Below are 23,657 nucleotides of genomic sequence, written 5' to 3' on the forward strand. Positions count from 1 at the left end.
AGGCCAATGACCTTGTTGAACGTTTCATGAGCATTCAAGAAAGCTGTTCAACGTGCTGTGTTGGAAAAGCTCAACTTGAAAACTGTCTTGAATTCCATTCTTCGAACTTACTGTTCTACCCCTCACTCAACCATAAGGGAAAGCCCTGCAACCTTGATGTTTGGGAGAGCCATGATGACCAAGTAACCTCAGGAACCAGTACAAAAGACTTGGAGTTCATAGCAACTGAGACAGGTATCTCCTTATGATAAGTTATAGGAAAAATGTAAAAAGTTTATTACAAGTTTTATTTTAAGAATTTAATAAATTAAATGTTCGAGGCATATGAGCTGCAGATTACACACTGTGCATAGATCGCCACCTAGTGTTGGGCCTGGATGTTTGCAGTTTGATGTTGTCCTGAAAAGCTCTTTGGAAACCACGAGATAGGTGACTCCTCCTTTTGAACCACATTGCGCATGGGCATCGGCTCCATCCTCAGATTGTTTTTTTCCACCATCGGGCTCAATGTGTTTCCTGCGCTCCGGTTTGCAACCGAATTTCCTTCGGCGCGCAATCCTCACCCATTTCGGCGGTATTGTTTCGATCGCGCTCCACATCGACGCGATTCTTCACCACTTCGAAGTCTTCGATTCCAGTCATCGACGAAGGTCTTCGGGCCTACCTAGGCCTTCCTTTCTGCCTCATGCAAAGGACGCTATTCAAGAAGTGTCCTCGATGTGGGTCGAAGTTTTCCCCACACCGATCTACATGAGGTGTGCAACCTTTGCCTCTCACCGGAGCATGAGGCCAAAGACTGTTCCACTTGTGCCTCTTTCCGCTCCAAGATGACGATTCGGGACCGACGAGCTCGAAGAACTATGGCTTGCTCAGCAGCTTCGATGCCCGACGACATCTTTGAAGAGGGCGTCGACGTGCCAGAACACGAGCACGCCAAAGAAAGTACCAGCTCCTCTGATGCCGAGGTCGAGGATATCACTCCAGCTCAACGGGTAAGACCGTCGACCCCAACCCTTCCTCGACACCCTCAAAAAAGGCTTCGGTCACACCCTCACCTTCGGGCCCGGTTGCACACCAAGAGACTACTTCCCACGCCCCGCCTTCGGGCCCGGCAAAGAAGCCTACTAAGCCTTCAGGCGGCTCGGGCTCGAGTCAGCCTATTCCCGGTTCCGATCCTATACCGTCACCGAAGAAGAAGCCATCTTCTTCAACCAGGCCAACACCTAAGCACACGGCGCCGAAGACTAGCAGCGGCTCGTCGATGCCAAACCTGCACTCAGAGCCGAGTAAAAAAACGCCTAAAGCTCCAGATTCACATGCTCAGGAGCCGAAAAAACACCCGGAACCGAAAAAACATGTTCCGGTAAAGGACATTTCAAAAGGTCACACTTCTAAATCAAAAGACCCAAGACCAGCTATCGACTCTGTACCGAAAAAAACTCTGGAACCGAAAACTTAGACGCTGAAGGATCTGCCCTACACAGAAGAACTTTTTACACCAGATCCTAATAAAAAAAACTCTTGTAAAGGATCCTAAGACTGGTCAACTAGCTCTTAGCTCCAAGAAGAGACCACTTAAGGCGCTGGCACCTCCTCCTCCTCCAAAGAAGAGACACATTGCAACCTCTCCATAAAGGGTCCCTTCTCCACCACCTCCCCATACTGTTCCTCCCCCTACACCTCCTCCACCAAATCATTCGCCTACAGCATCCACTAATCCAGATGATGATGTAGATACAGACTCTGGTGACACAGGTGGGGGTGCACATGACCCAGCAGAGACCAATAGTCCCCCCTTAGTCCCCTAATCCATGGAATGATTACAACACCCCTGATGTGCCTTACGTCCCACAAGACGATGTATATCCTTCCAGACCTTCCCCACCAGAGGACACTATAGGTTTTAACGTACTAGTCCAGAGAGCTGCCCAGTACCATGGGGTTGACTTGCACACCGATACTGTGGAGGAAGATTTCCTATTAGACACTTTTGATAACACACAAAGGTCTACAGCCATTTTGCCAATGCACATCAGGTGAGGCTTCACCACCAGATAAAGAATCTAAGCTCCTTGACGCCTCCGGCAAACGAACAGCGTCAGAGGCAGCTAACATTTGGCGCATTGCCAAAACCCAAGCGTTGTTGGCAAGATATGACAGGGCACATTATGATGAACTGGAGTCCATAATGCAGCATCTACCAGATAAATATAAAAATAGGGCCAATGAACTCATACAAGAAGGTAAAAGTATTACTAATACTTCCATTCGTTGTGCCCTAGATGCTGCAATACCAGTACCCTTCTACGTAGACATGCCTGGCTACGTATTTCAGGTTTTAAACCTTAGGTACAAAATTCCATCCTTAATCAGCCATTAGATGAGACACGTGTATTTGGCCCAAATGTTGATGTGTCTTTAAAAAAATGAAAAAAGACACTGACACAGCAAAATCTATGGGAGCCTTGCAGCAGCAAGCTCCCAGACGTTCTTTTCAACGATCATCATATAGATGCAACACAAGAGGCTACTCCTCCGAAAGTCCCTCCACTTCTAATAAAACCCCTAGCCAATCCACATTCACTAAGGGCTACCAGAGAGGAGGTTACAGGGGTAACAACAACAAAGGCAGAGGCAAAATCAACAACTCCTGCTCTGCCTCCACCCCTACCCAATGACTTTCCTCCCCTCCCCGCGCCCCCATCCCCAACATTCCACTCCTATGGGGGAAGACTGCAACAATTCCTTCCTGCCTGGACCAGCATCACATCAGACAGGTGGGTGAGACAAATTATTCAGTCAGGTTACTGTCTAGAACTAACATCTACCACCCCAAACATACCACGCAAACAGCGTCCAATGTCACAAGAACATCTATCACTGTTAAAGCAAGAAGTAATATCTCTGCTAGAAAAAAGTGCAATAGAACCAGTTCCTCTGCACCAACAAAACAAAGGGGTTGGCTCCCTATATTTTCTTATCCCAAAGAAGAACGGCTCTCTAAGGCCTATTCTAGACCTCAGACCGCTAAACATATACATACTGTCAGACCATTTTCACATGGTCACACTCCAACAAGTCCTTCCTCTCCTGTTACAAAACTACTTCCTTGCTACTCTAGATCTCAAGGACGCATACTTCCACATTCCCATTCACAAGGCTCACAGGAAGTATCTCAGATTTGTACTAAACGGGCAGCACTATCAATTCAAAGTACTCCCATTCGGAGTCACAACAGCACCAAGAGTATTCACCAAGTGCCTAGCAGTAGTGGCAGCACATTTCCGAAGACAGCACATCCATGTCTTCCTGTACCTCGACGACTGGCTCATAAAAGCCAGCTCATACAACCAGTGTGTGGAACACACTCATGCCACAAATCAACTGCTCCACAACTTGGGGTTCACAATAAACCACACCAAGTCTCATCTGCAACCATACAAAGTACAACAGTACCTCGTGCCACAATAAACACCTCAACAGCGCTAGCTTATCCCACTCCAGTAAGGATAGCCAGTATGCAAACTCTTCTCACAAAGTTTCAGCCACAACACTCCCTTCCAGCACGACGGTTCATGCAACTCATAGGGATGATGGCCTCTTGCATTTTCATAGTGCCCCATGCAAGACTTCAAATGCGTCCTCTACAAGAGTGCCTATCACGTCAATGGAACCAGGCTCAAGTTCAATTAACAGACCTAGTGTTGGTAGACAGTCGGACCCATCGCTCTCTGCAATGGTGGCACACAAAAAACCTTTCCAAGGGACGGCCGTTCCTAGAGCCTGTTCCTCAGATAATCTTGACAGTCGATGCATCACTCTCCGGCTGGGGGACCCACCTACTGCAACACACCATGCAAGGCAGGTGGACACCGCAACAAAAGTTACTCCACATCAATCATCTGGAGTTACTTGCTATATTCCTAGCACTAAAAGCTTTCCAAAAGCAAGTATCAAACAAAGAAAGCTGTGTTAGTCCGCACGGACAACATGACAGCCATGTATTACATACAGAAACAGGGCGGAACACACTCCCTGCAACTGTCTCAACTAGCACAGGACATATGGCGGTGGGCTATACCTCAAAACATATTCCTTGTAGCCCAGCATGTTCCAGGAGTACAAAATACCATAGCTGATCTGTTAAGTCGTCTGACACAACAGACCCACGAATGGGAACTTCATATGCAAGTTCTTCAACCATTCTTTCAGATGTGGGGACAACCTCAGATAGAACTCTTTGCCACCTACGAAAACGCCAAATGCCCAAGCTTCGCCGCCAGATAGCCAGACCCACTGTCCAAAGGCAAAGCGATATGGATGAACTGGTCAAACAAATTTGCATACGCTTTTCCACCTCTACCACTCATGCCACTACTAGTACGCAAACTAGCAGCATTCTCTGACCCTCATCCTAGTTGCTCCAACGTGGATCAGACAGCCATGGTACACCATACTGCTACACCTGTCTGTAGTACTGCACCAAAAACTATACATGTCTCCACGCCTTTTAACACAGAACCGTGGAGAGATCAGGCACCCGGACCCAGCTCAGCTCAACCTTGCGATCTGGCTCCAGAAATTCTAGAATTTGGATATCTTAACTTTCCTTCAGACTGCATGAATGTCATAAAAGAAGCTAGACGTCCATCCACTAGAGCATGTTATGCAGCCAAGTGGAATCACTTTGTAATATATTGTCACAATAATAATATTAATCCCTTAGACGTGTCTATTCAACACATCATAGGATACTTACTGCACCTACAAAGATGCAACTTAGCCTACAAGTCTATTAGACTGCATCTTGCTGCAATAGCAGCATATCTGCAAAACAGACGGCATCTATCTCACCTGTGTGGAATGTAAACATTGTTCTCACATGGCTAATGGGACCTCCCTTCGAACCATTACATAAATGTGAATTACAATGTTTAACATGGAAGGTTGCGTTCCTAGTAGCTATTACTTCTCTGCGAAAAGTTAGTGAACTACAAGCACTAACCATTCAAGAAACCTTCTTGCTAATGCATCATAATAAGGTTGCTCTAAGTACTAATCCAAAATTCCTGCCCAAAGTCATTTCTCCCTTCCACCTCAATCAATCTGTGGAACTGCCCGTTTTGTTCTTGCAGCCACAGACAGTAGCAGGAAGAGCTCTTCATACCTTAGATGTCAAAAGATCATTGCTATACTACACCGAGAGGACACAACCCTTTTGTAAGACAAAAAAATGTTTTGTGTCTTTCTCACCACCACACAAGGGTAATCCCATTTCAAAATCTGGGATAGCTAGATGGATTGTCAAATGCATACAGATTTGTTACCACAAAGCTAAACGTACGTTATCTGTTCCTCCTAAAGCCCACTCTACAAGAAAAATAGGGGCTTCAATGGCATTTTTAGGGAACATTCCCCTAGATGACATCTGCAGAGCAGCTACAAGGGCTACACCGCACACATTCACAAAACACTATTGTGTAGATGTGCAAACCAAACAACAGGCTAATGTGGGCCAGGATGTTCGCAAAACATTATTTCAACTCCTGCATCAGATAGGGGCGGTCGCCGCTAAGAGTGGGTACTGCTATACAATCTATGCACAGTGTGTAATCTGCAGCTCATATGCCTCGAACGGAAAATGCTACTTACCAGTATGCATCTGTTCTTGGCATGTAGAGCTGCAGAGTTACACACACCCACCCGCCTCCCCGGCTACCCTTGTCTGTTCCACTATTATCTTAATTAGATACAGATTACATGGGCATCCTTCCTTTTCTTGCAAAGGTCCATCATTTCTCTAATGGCAGAAAACAATCTGAGGATGGAGCTGATGCCCATGCGCAATGTGGTCCAAAGGAGGAGTCACCTATCTCGTGACTTCCAAAGAACTTTTCAGAACAACAACAAACTGCAAACATCCGGGCCCAACACTAGGTGCCGACCTATGCACAGTTTGTAACTCTGCTGCTCTACATGCCAAGAACAGATGCATACTGTTAAGTAGCATTTTCCTTATTTTACATACTTCAAATTGAAGTTTGTGCATCAGACAATGAGTGATCAGTTCAGATGACAGCAGTACCAGAAAACACTTGCTCCTGTTGCATCTGGAGCCAAATAGAACTGAATGAGTAAGGTATAGCTCTAAAAGTCGCTAATTTACATTAGACAGAGGTAAGAGGAAATGTACTTGATACAATGGCCCCACAACGAGCACACTGGTGATGGATATTTCCTTCGATGAGATACGTCCGGCAACTCTACCTGAAGTAACAATACTGTACCAAAACTAGAACTGGTCTAACAGAAAACAAGAATCAGACTATCAAACCAGGACATATCAAGAAACTATGGGGCAAGCTTTGTTTCATTGGGAAGGGTTTAAAATAAGGTACTAAAATGAGGAAGTCAGAAATGGAGTTAAATGGTTTCTAGTAAATGATGTCAATATTAGTGCTAAATCAGCATCTGGGACTTTTCAAGTGGTATGTAGAAAAGAGATCTGTATGGCAGCTACGACTAGTAGGTGTACTCCACATGCATTCCGTAAGCATTGCTGTCCTATTACTAGTCAGTTGGGAATATGGTTTAGTCAAGTTGTTTTTGCAGCCAGTTTGCTTGAGCTGTAGCTTTGACCCTTAATGTCACCGTACAAGTACTTCCAGCTCATACTTTCCTTCATATTACCAACTTGCTACTGTTTATAATTTGCCTAGCTAAGTCGCTGGTGCTAAGGCACAAAGGTTCATACACTGAGATGAGATGCCTAAAAGGTACGCTGAAGGATAACTCGGAAGCCCTTGCAGTTTCCTCTCTATGCCATTAGTTAGAAGCTTTTTTGGTACTTTTATGCATTTATTTATTTTCAAAATTGTTAACATAAAGGAGTCTTTACTTAGAGTACTGGGTTTACTATGGTGAATTATTTATCCTACTTATAGTGCATTGTGGTGTGCTGCTGTATTAAATAAAGGTTGCTATAAAAGGTGTTCTTATTTATTTATTTTTTGTTTTATTTTTTTGTAGCTATGGATACCCAGATCTTGAGTACTTGAAGCGTGTTCGAGATGAACTTAAAGCTAAAGGAATTCAATGATAAGAGCTGCGTCACACAGGTTTGCTCGCTCGTGCTTAGTGCGGGAGACAATAAAATATATGCACGAGCATTTCAATGGAATGTAAGGATTTAGCACGTGCCCACAAGGCACCTTAATTTTACAGTACTACATGTGGAGAGATTAGACATTTGATATCTATCTACCAGTGGGTATTGAAGAAGCGACTACCTGTTTTCTGTGACCATAGTTGGGATTCAAGTTGTAGATATATTTTACAAAATCGCACATTATTACTCTTCAAAATTTACATAGATTCAGTAGCAGCACTGTTGAGTAAGCACATTTGTTTTAATAATTATTTTTATAGTTGTGTTTTCATTAATAGTACATATGTTGCGCACCATCCTTAATAATATTTTGGTTTTAAATGATTTAGGAGAGGACCAAGGAACTCTGAAAGTACAGTAAAACAAGCTTTTGCACCCTCCACCATGGAGTGATTGCTGTATTTTTGGAGTTCTTACAATGATGTTGTAGGGTGAGTTTAAATTTTATTTAAATATATATTTATAGTGTTTTTATTTGCCATACAATGAGTTTTATTTTTGTATTCACCCTGTCACTGGTAAAACACATTGTAGTACTAAATGTCTGTTCATTGTTTCCTGTCCATCAGCATTGGTGTTTGTCTGTAGCATTAAAATTCAAATGATCATTAAAAACCCTGAATAAATAAAGTATTGTTTCAGCTGGCTTCTTCTTATACCCAGGTCATTGAAATGTTGCTATACTTGAAAACCGTGCCTTGGCAGATAGAAGAAGTATTAGCCCTCCCTGATTTAAAAAAAAAAAAAAAAAAAAAAATCTTTCCTAACAACCACACCAGAATTGAGACTAGGATTTTTTGAGAGCGATGGGAATGACAAGTCCTCTAAATCCAGCAGAGAATCCACCAACATTACTTTTTCAACCATTCTACCCATATGTTGTAGTTATTTTTAATGGTTCATTCCCTTTCTGACTTAGCACTTCCTCCAGAATTCAAAGGATTTTTCATGGCGTCCCAACTCCTAAGTAAGGCTACAGATTTTAATCAGCAAGCAGGGTTTTTTTTTCTTGTGTGTCTAACTTCTACTTCAGAGAATACCAGGACATCACAAACTTTATTCAAGGATCTACAAAAACCTTTTCTCAGAAACTTTCCCTCAGCAGATTAGCCCCTGCCCCCGGCAGGTGGTTCACAGAGTCGTTGCTCACCTCTTGATTGTTGATTGCAAGCTTTTCTTTGAGGAACCAACTCCAGTGACAAAATATACGTTTGAAGAAAGCTGTGGATCTCTGGCAACTTGTATAATACAGATAGTTTGCCTTTATAAGGTCATTCACCTAAGCGACGGCTGCTCCTAGTTGGTTAGAGAGTAACGATTGTCTGTGATATATAATAAAACACACAAACCGCTTGATAAAAGAAACTCCCCATTGTTTGCCAAAATGAACACAGAAAAGTTTACGTGTGATTTATATACAGAACGTAGGGGATACATTGTTCACCTGATAAATGAGAGAGATTGAGAGGTGCTAGGAAGTCTGAAAATGAAGAGGCATGTGCTCAGGAAAAGCATGGAATAAGGGAGACCTAGGAAGAGGGAGTACTTAAAAAAGACAATGAGGGAGATTGAATTGCAATTCATATTGAAAGGTGAGATAAAATGACACACATAACAAAGAAAGATGGGCTGCCTTAGGAGCTGGAGATGGAAATGTGGAAAGGGAGACACAATGAGGGGAAATGAACCAGAGGGAGAAAGCAGAGATAAAGGTGGATAAGAAAAAGGGAAACAGGTGGAAATCGATGGTAGAAAAGGGTAAGAAAATGGGAAACTGAGAAAGCTGATCGTTAGGAACTGAAAAATAGACTACAACCCTAGAGGCGGGGCGACAAGGACTGGGAAAACTAGAACTGATAGGGGAGGAACTTGAAAATTCACACATTAATTCTAGATCAAAAGAGCCATATGATTCTAAGTGAATCTCCTGCCTTAGTTCCTGGCAGAAGCCTTTTTGCAATTCCCTCTGAAGGGCTGCGAGGGACAACAGACCTCCATCCTTCTATTTGCATTTACCAAATGCTGGTGTACTTTCTTTTTAAGGAGCCCCTGTCCATTAAAGGGACATTGGCTGTTTTCACAAATGAACATTACCATTCAGTATAAGGCATTGTGGAGAGCATGCGGCTGTCTTCACCCTCAAATGCCATCTTCCTCCATTCAGAAAGTCTGAAACTATTGCTTGGTGAGAGCTTCCACTTTGCAAATGTGTTACCACACCCTTTTGAGTCTTGGAAATAGATCAGAGGTTTGCGACTGCAATTCAATGGTGCACAATGAGAACTGTTGTTGCATTAAATACAGACTTTCACAGAAGAGGGGGCAAACAATATACACACTCGTTCCTCTGCTGTTCTTTATAGGCAGTTTTGTGACTCTAAACCTACACTTTGTACAGTATGAAACATTCTTTTCTGATCTCAAAGCCTGTAATTGCGCGAATTTGTAAGCATGTGCAACTGCAAAATAGTTTTGTACATCTCTCCCCCGAAATCCCTTCTGACCTAAGGTGAATAACAGGAAGCACTTTTCAGCAACGTTAAAAGATTTCGACAAAACTGCAAAATTCTTGGGTTTCACTGCATGTCACACTCGCACTGTCCCATTAAAGGATATTGGAGCTTTGCAATCAGTAGCAGTTTCCGTCAATGGGCGGGGGGGGGGGAGATAACTTCGCCCACCTATTTCCGCGCCACCTGGCATCCGCAAGCCGCATTCGTTTTAAAATTCTATGTAACACCAGTAGCAATGTTACTTTCCATTTTAAAACACAGACAGAAGCCTGCCCCAGTCCTGCTGCTTGCCTGTGACGCACCAAGTCAGACGTGGGCGTCAGGCAGCCAGGTTCTTGTGAAGTTGTGACACTTGCACCTGTGTCACATTAAAGTTTAGTAAACCGGGTTGACGTGGTGCCAGCCTAGTAGTCACTGTTTTGGGCCTTTTGGGGGCCTGTTCACAAATGATGCCAAGCAGCGTCATAGTTCCAGGCTGCCTTGGGGAGGTACAGTATAAGCCCAGTAGCTCGCGAGACTGCTTTTTTTAAAGCTGGCAATGACGACCCCTCATCCTGCCCTTTCACAAGTCCACACCGCAGTAGCAAGCTGAGGCCCACAAAGCTGTGGAATGCCAACTCAGCTGGAATAATGATAATGAACGGGAAGTCGTCAGGTTCGAGCCTGGCTGTATTTCCCAGCTTCCACAGTCCCTTCTCACTGCTTCACGCAGCAGGAGGATATTTAGATCATGCCTACATAGAGCGCATGCGCTGCATAGGCAAAAAGACCTTTAGCTATCGCTTTGGCTTTTCAACCAAAAACGTGCATGCGTTCCATTGCCTTCAATGGCAACGTGTGCATGTCTGACGATTCACTTGCAGGAGCGAGCACTGCCATATGGTAGCAATTATCGCTCTTGCAAGGGAATCGTGCGCCTCCTCTTGCTGCCGGCAGCCATCCGCGCTTGTTTTAGAGTTGACAATATTGTTTTTTTGCTGGCTCGGCTTGTGTTTGACTCGGCGCCACGCTGAACCCTTTGCTCGGCTCCGGCTCAACCCTTACCAAAAATTCTCTAGCTTGCCCACAACTATTTCCTACAAGTTCAGTCTTCTTTTAGATTCTTGAAAATGCAGAGAGGGAGGTTCACCTTACAAATCCTCACCCCGGGTCCCTGGCTGCTACTTTGCAGAGGGATCCAACACTATCCCGGGTGTACTTTACAACTTCTGAATTGCGCTTGCCACAAGGGCGTCACGTATCGCGGGCAGTGCAGCCATCTCCAGGCATGCCCGGGCCTGTGCAATGCATTCTGTGAGACTCATCCGGCTGTCCGCGCGCGGCATCCCTTCCCGTCCCTATTCTATTCTTCCCCTAAGGTCCACAGTTTTTTTCCCTCATGCTATACTTAAAAAAAAAAAAAAAGACAACAAAAAAAACAGCCCAAACTCTAATTGTCATGTCAACGCGCCTTGGGCAGATACCATTCCTGTGAGTAGCGGTGTCTTTCAGTGAGTTTTATGAGTATTTTTTTCACGAAGCCCTTGATAGTTTGGCCACATGTGAATAATCCCTCATATGGGAGCCTCTGGCAGAACCTGGTGTAACTGAGTCACGGTTCAGTGGCTAAATACAAGAGGTTTTCTGCTTTGTGGATAAAAAATAATGGCGTACTTTTTCCATTAAAACGTGTTTTTGAGGTCAGAGTTCATACATCTTGCGGGGGTACTCAATTACATTGAACTGCTATTACCCTATTACATTTAATTGCATTCGGATTGCGTGGAGGGATTGATCGCCACAGCAGGAAGTGTGCCCTACCACTTCCGGTCACGACGGAGGTTAGCAGTCTAGATGCTCGCCTCCACCAGCATAAAAACCCCTAAAGCGGCTGGCTCAGTTGGACTCATTTCAAGACACCTAAGCGCTGCGAGCACGCATTCTGGGATTCTCAGGACCAGCTACAGGTCTTGCACTAGCGCTGCAAAATCTAATCAGAGCATTGTTTTTAAATCGCTGACGGAAGCTCTCTACGAAGAGCTCCTAGCTGATTTTATTTACACTGCACTATACCTTTTAAATATTGTGTCACTATTGTTAATTTGATAGCATACTCACCATTTCTCGTTGTCCTGGCGTGTTCCCCGGTCCACCGCTGATCATTCAGATTGCATGGAGGGATTGATCACCACAGCAGGAAGTGCGCCCTACCACTTCCGGTCACGACGGAGGTTAGCAGTCTAGCTGCTTGCCTCCACCAGCATAAAAACCATATGCTCTCACTGACGCGCAACGGACGCGCGCAGCGGGCTCGCCAAAGGCGTGCCTAATGCAAGCCCGTCTGCGCCCGTCCGCGCCTGGTCCGGGCCCAGGGCCCCCTCCCTGGCCCTATTGTCCCTACTCCCAGCAGCAATGTTTGAAACTATTCCTCTGCCCTGCTTAGAGAGATTAACTCCTCCGCCTACAGGCCCCACTGACCGCCTCTCCCCCTAATACCCTGGCCCACTCCTGGACCGACCCAGTGTCCCTTATGTACTTTCAAACTCCCTCCTTCCCTCCCTTCTGACTACCGAGCATTACCCAAACACCCGGCCCTTTTTCGCGCTGCTCTCATAAACGCCCGGTCCCTCCCCAAACACAATTTGGACATCTTTGAGCTAACCTCTAACCAAAACCTAGACATTCTGTTTATTACCGAAACCTGGGGTGACTCCTCCTCCGGACCAGACTTCTGCTCGGCCATACCTGATGGTTACTGTGTGCTCAGACATGACAGGCCCACGGGGAAGGGAGGTGGGCTAGCTATCATTCATAGAGCCTGCTACTTAACCAAAATAGAACCCCTTGACCGCCCTGACTGCGAAGCTTTCACCTATTCCATTGCTCTCACCAACAATCAAGCATTCAAAGGCACTCTCCTCTACCGCCCTCCAGGCCTCCGAAAAAGCTTCCTCTCATCCCTAGACTGTCTTATCGAGCCTTCAGTGGGAGCCCCTGACTACACCATATTAGGAGACTTTAATTTCCACCTTGAATCTCCTACCGGCAAGGGCACTGTCTTCTCATTACTGATCTACAAACAGCCGGACTTCTTCGGCTAGTTTCCACTTCCACTCACCAAGCTGGTCATACTCTCGATGGTCTTTTCACCAATAACCCTGACATCACCCTCCTCTCTGTCACCCCCCTTGTATGGACAGATCACGCCGCAGTACTCTTCACCATCAAGCCCCGTAACCCCAACCCCTCCCAATCCAAGGCCCGCACGCCCCAGCTTACCCGAGCCTGGAAAAGCATGGATATTCCCTTACTTACATCTACACTCTCCAACTCCCTTGATGAGCTCACCCCCAACCTCAGTACAGCATCCAACAACTACCTGGACTGGCTACATGACGCCTTCAATTCTTTAGCACCGCCCAAAATGACCTTCCCCAATCAAACTACTCCATCCGCCCCTTGGTTTACAGAAGACCTTAGACTACAGAGACAACACTGCAGAAACTTAGAGAGGCACTGGCACAGACAATATAACCTCCAGGACAAACAAACTTACAAGGATGCCCTGGCCTTATACAAACGTTTTATCATTACACAAAAGAGTTCCTTCTATCTATCTCAAATTGAATCTGCTCAAAATTCCTCAAAAAAACTGTTCCAAGTAGTCAACACTCTTTCCAATCCCCCCACCTGCCCTTCTTCGGATGCATCACAAGATCTCTGTAACTCTCTTGCCAATTTTTTCGCAAACATGGTCACCACCATATATTCGGCATTCACTTCTCATACTCACTCCAATTTCATCAACCATGCCCCCCCATTGCCCCCGCCAACACTACATTCTCCAACTTTCATCAGGTTCCCCCTGAACAGATCAGCCAATTAATCGCCTCTGTCAGATCAGGATCCCCCCTAGACCCTTGCCCGCCCTCCATCCTTAAACTCATTCCGGATGTCATAACGCCTTCTCTCACTAATATCTGTAACTCCATGTTTCTCACAGGCTCTTACCCCTCCGTTTGAAAAAAAGCAGTCATCAAACCCCTTCTGAAAAAACCGTCCCTCGACCCCACAGCCTCAGTCAACTACAGACCCATCGCCTGCCTTCCGTTCCCAGCTAAGATTTTTGAAAATCTAATGAATAAACATTTGTCTGAATTTATTAATCAAAACCACCTCCTGGACGATACCCAATTCGGATTCAGACAGGGTCATGGAACAGAAACGGCCCTGATAAAGGCCACCAACGAGATTAGGATGATTCTAGACCAAGGCGGTGCGGCGGTCCTTATACTTCTGGATTTATCCGCCGCCTTTGACGCAGTCGATCATTCCACCCTGATTGACCGTGTCTCAATCCTAGGGATCAACCACTCCGCAAAGGACCTCCTTGCCTCATTCCTCTCCAACCGTACACAAACAGTAAAGCTAGGCTCCTTCTACTCTCCTGTCTTTACTCTCCCGTGCGGGGTGCCCCAAGGATCCTCACTAAGTGCAACCCTATTCAACATATACGTTTCAGACTTGGCGAGGAACATCAAATCGCACGGGTTGAGTTTAACCTCTTACGCTGATGACACCCAGCTGGTGCTGGCAGTACATAAGGATGGAATAGCGATTGCGGCCAGATTCCAGGAGGGTATGCTAGCTATCAGCTCCTGGATGATGAGCAACTGCGCCAAGGTCAGAAACCTAGGGGTCCTGCTCGACAGTAAACTCCTGTTCCACCATCATGTAAATGCCGTGGTCTCCTCCTCTTTTCACACCTTAAGAAAAATCAAGAAATTACTTCCTTACCTCCCAGTATCAGCTGGTAAAACTCTTATCACCACCCTTATCTTCTCTAAAACTGATTATTGTAACGGCCTCCGGCTCAATGCCCAAGAAACGGTCCTCAACAAACTCCAGTCAGTCCAAAACGCGGCAGCCAGAACTCTACTCGGCATCCCCAAATTCAAATCCATCACATCTGCCATACGCCAACTTCACTGGCTGCCTATCAGAAGCCGGACCAAATTCAAAGCACTTTGCATCGCTTACAAAGCCATCAACAATTCAGGACCCCTTTTCTAAAAAAAAGCTTTCTCCATGTATACACCTAATAGACAACTTCGCTCCTCCACAGCCCACCTCCTACCTGTCCCACACACTAAAAAATCCTCCTGGGGAGTCAGGCGCTTCCTAGTCGCCACTGCCAGACTCTGGAACTCTCTTCTTCTCCCCATTAAAACCAGCCCCACACTCATTGCTTTTAGGAAACAATTAAAAACCTGGCTTTTTAACCAATAACTTGTCCTCTAGCGCCTCCCTTGTCTTGATTCGTAGTCCATAAGCGCCGAGACACCCCAGGGTATTTGCGCGCTATACAAATCACCAAAACATAAACCTAAATATTTATAAAGCACGTACTACTCCCGACGAGGCGTTAATGTGGAAGGGTGTGCTGTTTTCATGTATTTTGTTTTAAACTGCAATTTTATTTTATTGATAAAGGCATTTATTTTTGCTGATGCAAAATAGAACTTACAGGAGCAATAAGAAATGAAACTATATGATTCCCCGCCCTTACAATAGGCAACGTAGTGCTAAATAGCATCTTGTTGTAAATTAGCACCATGGAGGTTGATGTAATCGACGCATAAGAACGCTCGCCAGCAAATTCCTTATTTTCTGTTTTTTAACACTTCATTCCAATAACTTTCTCTGCAATGCAACAGGAGCGGGAATGCATCGCAGCTGCAATTAACATCTCGCATCCACAAGTCTTTCTTTCTAGAATTAACACCTCTTTATTCTGTGGCATGTAATATAGGCTGCATCCTTTACGGAATTACTCGGCACACGAAAGAGCGGCTGTACAGAAAGACTGAGAAAAACAAAACGTGTTCAATACAGAATGTACGTGGTTATTTGATTTCCAATAAATCGGAGCCACACACAGAGACAGGCAAAAATCACCTCTGTGGTTTGAGGTGAGCCCTTTGCCCACAGCTGTCTTAATTATTTAACCTCGCATATAAAACAAAGGCCTTTTACTAAAGTGTGGATTGAAATGCGTCGACTCTGTCCCATTAGGTACGCTTCTCCGCCAGCTAATGACCAATGAAACTACAGATTGCTTTACAGACTTTGCGTAAGGCTACCTCCTGGCTGTACTGTAAGAAACAGGCGTTTATTTTTATACTAAAGGGCTATTGTTGTTCAAGAGGCCCTTTCTCAAACAAGCGTTGGCAAAGCCAATAGGTCACGATTTGCAAGGCATTAGCTGACCTTCTGCTTAGTGCTTTGCCAATGCTTGTTGACATTGCTGGTGAGCACTGGCCATAAAAATAAACAGGCATTGGCATAGCCAATAGGTCTCGCCTTTGGGACATTAGAAGTGTTTAGCCATGCAACAGTTGATGTTGCACCAAGGATATTGTGCTGCATAATTAAATACTTATAAGGTCCCAAAGGCGAGACCTATTGGCTATGCCAATGCTCGTTTTGCCATGCCAGGGATTCATTTTTTTAATTTTTTGTTTAAATATCAAAATTGATAATTTTGAGGTTAAACACTGACTTACTTAGGGTCGCTTTCTAGGAGCGTTTGCCACAAATGCTTGCGGAAGTCACTTCTTGCTTTCTCAAATATGCTTGAAAATGGACTATTTGCTCACTCTTTTTTTTTTTTTTCTCGGAGGAAAATCCTCCCCCTCCAAACTCCCCTCATGATGGTCAGTCTCGCTCGCTACGCTTTTACGCCCAGCCGCTTTCAAATATCAACAGTTGCCACTGATTGCAATTGCTTCCAAACAGAAGGAACTACATAATCCACGTCATGGATGCATATGGTACCTGCCATTGCAGGAGACACTGCCAAATCAGCATAGAATGAAAACGTCATCACAAGCATAGGAACCAAAAAAGTGCAGGTCACAAAATGATAGGAGCTAAATATGACCTGGCCTATTGTGATGGTGGGAAGGAAACTCCAAAATAAAAGAGCACGTTTTAGAAAATATGGACTGAGACGCTGCACATACGGTAAACACGAATAAAAGAGAAAAACAAACATTAGCAACCACAATTGCGCCATCTTTTTGTAAAGTGAAATATTTTGCGCAACTTTGTGTGTGTTGTTACTGCTGCCTAGAAAGATACTTGTGTACCGAAGCAAAGTCTTCCGCTCCAGTAATGAGGACCTGGTAGTAAAGTTACGTTTGCTGAACAGATTGCAGTGGCAAAGTTAAACTGTACTCTAAACAGAGGATGACTTTTGTGTTGTAAGTTGTAATCTTACAAGACATACATGGCAAGAAAATTGAAAGGGAGGTACTTTTGACAAAGGGTCAGTATTTTTGTTGCATCTTTTAAAAAAAGAAAAAAAAGTCTATGAGCGTGCACGTCTTAAAATTGTGAACGAAAATTGTCATTCCAGGATGTTATTAGAAAAGTAATATACCTGAATTCACAGTTAGTAAACAACACTGCATTATAGCAGGCTAAGGCATTCGCACGTGGAAGTTGTTAAAGAAAAAAACAAATTGGCAAATAAAAGGTTGTTGTGTCAGCGAAGTAAATGCATCAAATAACTCACACTGGTTGTCAATTGCAAGCTGCACATTTTGTTGTATCTGCAGTCTAACAAAAGGGCTACTTGATCCTTCATCACTAACACCTTATGGAAACGCAAATCAGAAAAAGTAATCAGTCAGTAAATTCCATGGTCTTGATGCACAGCCATCCAAGGAATGGTGCACAATGAAAAACACCTGAAATCCAATTAAGGTGGCGACACAAAGTATGCCAAACTACTGGTCTTTGGTGTAGTTGTTTGAAAACATTTATGAAATAAAGTCTTTCAGATGCTAAAGCTATGAGTAGCCTGACCAATAAAATAAGGACCTTATGTGATTCACCGGGTGCGGGGTCTCATACTGAGTTTTGAGACCTACTAATTGACGGGAATTTCCTGCCAATTAGAAATCAGTTCCCTTTTTCAGATGCTGTGGGTTTGAATGGAGTGAGGGTATGAATTTGTTAGCATGATGGGATTGATTGTGTGATGACATGAATTTATATAAATAGTTTTTTTGTGTGTATAGTTATTGTCATCTTGTATTTTTTCCATTGTATGAACCACAATACTATTTATGAATTGGAATATATGTGATGATATGCCTTGTATGTATTGAAATGCTATGTAAAAAATATAAAAACTTAAAAGCAATGCTTAATAGAAAATAAAAAGTTGCATATATTTTTTGAAGAAAATAAAAAAGTTTGGTGTGTATCTGTCACCTATGTTATATTAAGAGTGGGATGTATACCTATATTGAAAAATTGTGGCCACTGAGGGAACACTTTTCTCATTGTGCCTTATGTGATTCACAGCAATAAACTACCAATTACACAACTGAACAGATGTATGACTGAAGAGATAATTCCGCATGCCACTGGCCAATGGAGAACTTTTAATTTAGGCAACCACTACATGTTCCATCTAGCTACCTACTAGGACTGCTTCTGAACATCTCATAATGACAATTGGAAATGGCACTGAGCAAAGTCCATCCCAGCAGATCCCTCCACCATTTCTCACTTTAACCTTTGCCTGCCTAGAACCATAAATTTCAAACAAAATATCTCGGAATGGACAGCCCGTGCAGTAGGCAGCTAAGCGGACTATGAACATAAGAAATACTATTAATGGACCTTCAGAGCTGCCAGCTTACTGAAACACTTTGTTGATGCAAATTTTATTTGCGCACAAAATACTTTTAACGATAATGTGCAAAGCTTACAATTAAATAAAACATATGCTGAATGCAAAATTTGTAGTGGGTAATCATACTTAAATGTTATAGGCGTAATTGAATAAAAGTGACGATTTAAGTTAGCCTAACTGTCGATGTCATGTTAACTGATAAATATTGTATTAACACTGACAGGCCTGTCTTTCACAATGAAATGCTGCTTGCTCACAATGTTTTTTTCTCTTTGTTTCAAATGCTACACTTTTCTAGGAAGCCTTCTGTTAGCGAGTGAATAGGCGTTTGTGATGTATTAGACAAGTGAGTTCTCACCGAGAGACTGGTCGGTGACCGAAATAATGTCATGGGAAGAACCGTCTGGACTGCAAAACATCAACTATGTAACTTTTCAAGGTTTAATGTCTGAAAGCCTATTGTGCATCTGTGTGAAAATGGGAAGTTTGCTTTTACCAGGAGTTTTCTGATATTCTACTGTCGAAATTGGAAGAAGGCAGGAAATAATCTTGCAACATTGAATTTATGTATTTATATTAGTGTATGTTCCTAGAGTAGCTAGCAGATTCCTTTCCTACCTCTCTGGTTGAAGACATGCCTATGAGTTTCTGATGCCTTTTCTTAACGAGAGGCTGCCTTACTCAGATTTAACTGAATTGTGAATTGTCTGCTGATATCTTTCAGATGAGATAATTTTCCAGCACATTATGCAAAGGTTCCATACTTGTGCATTGATTTTTCTCTCTCATCAGAACTCTGCATTGGGTTTCAGAGCTGACACCTTTTCTCTCATTATTCCAGATTTTTTAGAATAGGAAGTTTCCTTTATGGAACACACTTGTATTATTACTATTTTCACTGTGATTCTAACAAATAGTGTGTTCTATTTTTATTATCCAATATGGATTGATAGATTATATTAACTTTTAATGTTGAAATCTAAAGATTAATACCTAATGAATAAACAGATGACAGACTATAAAAGATTTGAAAATAATAAAACACTTTAATTCTCACTACTTCTTTTTATTAACTAAACTATGAAAGTCTTTAATGGTTTATTGTTATATAGAAGATTGCTCTTTACTTCTCCTTGTCATTGAGCAAATGTCCATACAAGCAGTGGTGGGGGTTATTTAATGATTACACACACAGACTGAGATATATCAAACTCCACGCCCTCAAGGTAGTAAAAGGACAGTTTCTGTCACAGGAGAAACGAGCTGAAATAATTTGCCCCAATTTAGAATTGCCCGTGTTCCTTAAGTCCAAAGCCTGAACTTGAAGACTGAAGAAGCTTGTGGTTTTGAAGGCGGTTACAGTGTTGGAGGTGTCACTAGCAATAGGGCTATTCGTCACAATTTTCTTTTGTTTTTGTGTTGAAGTTGTGTTTTTGTGTTATGGTAAAGTGATAGAATAGTTGTGTTTATGCTTAGATGTTGAGCAGTTGAAGTTGTTATCAGACTCGAAGTAGTCTAAGATCCTGGGGTAAATAAATACATTGAAATTATGGTGTTGTGTGTCTGCTAACATTTTTGGTGCACATTTGTGAGGAACCATAGACTGCACAGTTGAGAGAGTGACTAACAATTTGTTGTGATTGTACTAATATTGATTGGTGTTAGTGGAACCTATTGCACAAAGGGCAAGCTGTATCGCTCAGGGTGATTTCATGCTTGTCGAGATTTCATTTTTGTGTACGTGTAGGAAAGTCGAAGGGTGATAAAACCTTAAATAAATGGTCAACTTTAAAAATTTTAATGTAGCAGACAAAAGTTATATGTTTATCGTGCTTGCTTAGAGTTGTAGGATTTTGTGTACTAGAAAACTGTAGAATGGGTGTGAGGCGCTGCAAGGAGTGTAAAATGTTGTCTGAGTGTTCTGAGCTGGGAATGGTCAGTTGGTGTGAAGTGTCGGCTAAGATTTTGGCGAATCGGTATGCATTAAGATGTGATTGGTTTGCCCAAGAGAATTGTGCAAGGAATGGAGGGGAAGCTCTGACATATACGAAATTGTAAATTGAACAAAAGTTTGAAGTTTTTGAATTTGATTACTGTTCGCTTCTTGTGGAATCTTTTCAAACATGAAATGTTTCAAAGCTCTAAGAAATTAGATGATGGGTGATGTGCGAGTCCATGTACGGGAGAGTGAAGAGGCTCCACTGGAAGGTACACCAGCTCATTATATGATGCCAAATGTAGGGCTATATACATGTTTTGTGCTTTGTCAATGGTGCAAGTTCACTGAAAACGAAGGGCTGTTTAAATTTCCACAATAAAGTACTTTCGATTTAAAGATTATTGAAAATGTAACCGAAAAATTATATGAAATGTATCCTGCAAACTCCAGCGGCTGCACAGAATATAATTAATATAATACTAGAGCGTATTATATTAATAAATACATACTTTATATACCTACAGTGTGGTTCTCCTTTCATTTAATTAATACTATAAGGTTGCAATCTGGTAAAACAACCTGCTTAACATTCCTTCAATACTAAGCCTGATAATAACACAATACTATAGCACAGAATCAACAGTAAGTAGCAGTAATACACAGTGGGCCTCAGGAGGGACTCCAAGGTGTGACCAAACCATATACTAAAATAGTGTGAATAAGAACCACGACTCGAGTCAAGACAGTGTCTAGGTTACGTAGGATTGCTGAGACTCCAAGGTGAGTAAGTAGGGACCCCACAGAGGATGGGTGCAGTGTGGGACAGTCAAAGGATAGTGGTTTCTTGTTCAGAATCTTGTCCACGTCAGATCTATGGTCCTACAGCCAGGTAAGCTCTTAAGTACCCAGGGGAGAGGGTTGGACAAGTTCAGGGAAACCTCCTAGCGGAGGGTTTGGGCAGTGGGGAGTTTACTCCCATGTCATTTGTCCAGTTTCGCACCAGAGCGGGAGTCAATGGCTCCCAGAACAGGTTTGAGCTGAACTGTGCACAGGGTCACCCTGTGCCCCTCATGCCGACTTTCAGACACTTTAGAAGTGCACCCACCCAGCCCCAATACACTAAATCCTGTCTGGGAAGTGGGCACATCTCCCAGTGACAGGGATACCTTATTGTTCTGCCTTCCCCTGCTCGAGCTTGGCTCAGCAGCAGGAGGGCAGAAATGTGTCTCTGGTTGGCAGCAACCATTTTGTGCTGTCCAAGTCGAGAAGGCTGGTACTGGGTAGACCAGGGACCCCACGAAGCACACTTCAGAAGGGTGGAATCATACATGATTGCAAGGTGTTTGATACCAAACATGACATGTTTTGTTGCAGCCGTGTTTGAGATATTATTTTACGCGAGCATATAATGAACCTCTACCTATATGTCTGGCTGCGTCACCGACAACCCGGGAGAATGGTCTCCAAAGGCTGCAGGGGTGTTCTGCTCATGCAGGGCTACCCTCTCACGTAAATCCCAGCACCCTGCCTTCAGGATTGTCAAGGCCTACTAGAGGAGTGACTTCAAGGTTTTAAGTGTAGTGACCTATTGATATAGTAAACCTATATCTTTTGTAAGTGGTGCAAGCAACAGCTTACACATGCTGCAATGGCAGACCTGTACTTTCATTTTGCATGGCCTTTTATGGGTGGCATAATACATGCTGCAGTCCATGGGAGGCCTCTGGAGTACCTATGCCCTGTGTACATGTGTACCATACACTAGGGACTGACAAGGGTACCCCAGTATTCAATCTGGAGTGCAACTAGTACATATCATAACAGTTTAAAGGAGAAAGCAGATAGGCTGGGGTCCTGATTAGCAGGATCCCAGCCAGACTAGTCAAAAACAGTATTATAGTCAGCAAAAAGTGGGGGTAACCATAGGAAGCAGATCCTACTTTCCTACACAGCCCCCGAAACGTAAGGAGATGAGACTAACCTTGCCCAGTTGAGCCTTCATTTTCTAAGTGGAAATATCTGGAGAGTCCATCTGCATTGACATGGTTACTCCCAGGTCTATGTTCCACTGTATAGTCCATCCCCTGTAGAGAAATGGACCACCTCAAAAGTTTGAGGTTTTCACCCTTTATCAGTTTTAGCCATAATAGGGGCTTAAGGTCTCTCTGAACAATGAAGTGAGTGCCAAACAAGTATTGCCTCTGCTTCTTCAGAGCCCAAGCCACAGCAAAGGCTTCTCACTCAATGGCTGACCAACAATTCTCTGGGGTCAACCTTCTGCTGATAAAGCTACTGGTTGATCCTAACACTCTGAATTAAGTTGTGACAACACAGCCCCTACCCCCAACTCAGATGCATCTGTTTGGACAATACATTGTTTGGAGTATTCAGGACTCTGCAGAATGGGAGCAGTGCACACGGCCTGCTTGAGATCATCAAATGCCTTCTGACAGCTAAATGTCCACTGAACTTTCTTGGTCATTCTTTTTGATGTAAGATCATTCAAGGGAGTCAATATAGACCCATATCCTTTTATCCCAAGAAAGCTCTGACCTGAGTCTGGGTAGTGGGAGCAACCCAGTCCATGATGGTCTGGATTTTGCTCTGCAATGGTTGAACCTGACCTCCTTTCACAAGGCGACCCAGGTACCCAACCTTACTCTGCCCTTACTGGCACTTAGTATACTTGATAGTGAGACCTGCTTTCTATAGAGCCTCTAAATTGTTCCTCGGGTGAACCCAGGTGATCCTCCCAGGTGGAGCTAAAGACAGCTATATCATCAAGATATGCTGCACTCTAGGTTCCAGACCTGTTAGCACTTTATTCACCAGCCTTTGGAAGGTGGCAGGTGCATTCTTCAAACCAAAGGGCATTGCAATAAATTGATAATGCCCTCACTAGGGGTTGAAAATACTGTTTTGTGTTTGGCATCCTCAGATAATCTGATATGCCAATATCCAACAGTGAGGTCAAAGGTGCTCAAGAACTTTGCTGAAGCCAAAGTATCAATTATCTCATCTGCCATAGGAATAGGGTGAGCTCCAGTCCTAGTGACTGCATTGAGCCCCTTGTAGTCTACACAAAACCTCATTTCTCTCTTACCACCCTGGATATGAGGTTTGGGTACCAGGACCACTGGAGTAGCCCAAGTGCTATCTGATGGTTCAGTCCCTCCCAACTCCAGCATCTCTTGGACCTCACTCCTGATGCAATCTCTGACATGGTCAGGCTGCCTGTAAATCTTATTTTTGACAGGTTTTCACCTGTATCCACTTCATGGGTAGAAGAGGTGGTCTGACTAGGAGTTCGAGAAAATATGTGTCTGCATTGATTGAGGACCTTCCTGC

The 23,657-nt window shown here is 43.6% G+C and overlaps 2 protein-coding genes across 4 annotated transcripts in view; both read left to right on the top strand.

The window, feature by feature from the left end:
• The window catches only part of DTX3L (deltex E3 ubiquitin ligase 3L), a 239,745-nt gene extending 220,191 nt beyond the window's left edge, over positions 1-19,554 (top strand). For 2 of the 3 annotated variants that reach the window (XM_078682421.1, XM_078682420.1), the window contains exon 6: positions 7,030-7,798. In XM_078682421.1, the coding sequence (XP_078538547.1) occupies positions 7,030-7,099 (70 nt within the window). In that variant the 3' untranslated portion in view covers positions 7,100-7,798. Of the gene's footprint in view, positions 1-7,029; positions 7,799-18,668 lie in introns of those variants that run through there. The other variant, XM_078682422.1, reaches the window with a different exon arrangement.
• The window catches only part of LOC144823685 (protein mono-ADP-ribosyltransferase PARP14-like), a 1,720,771-nt gene continuing 1,704,207 nt past the window's right edge, over positions 7,094-23,657 (top strand). The window contains exon 1 of the mRNA XM_078682415.1: positions 7,094-7,118. The gene's annotated coding sequence lies outside the window, so the exon portion shown is untranslated. The remainder of the gene's footprint in view (positions 7,119-23,657) is intronic.

The sequence above is a fragment of the Lissotriton helveticus genome, chromosome 3_1 (assembly GCF_964261635.1).
Source record: "Lissotriton helveticus chromosome 3_1, aLisHel1.1, whole genome shotgun sequence".
Taxonomy (NCBI): domain Eukaryota; kingdom Metazoa; phylum Chordata; class Amphibia; order Caudata; family Salamandridae; genus Lissotriton; species Lissotriton helveticus.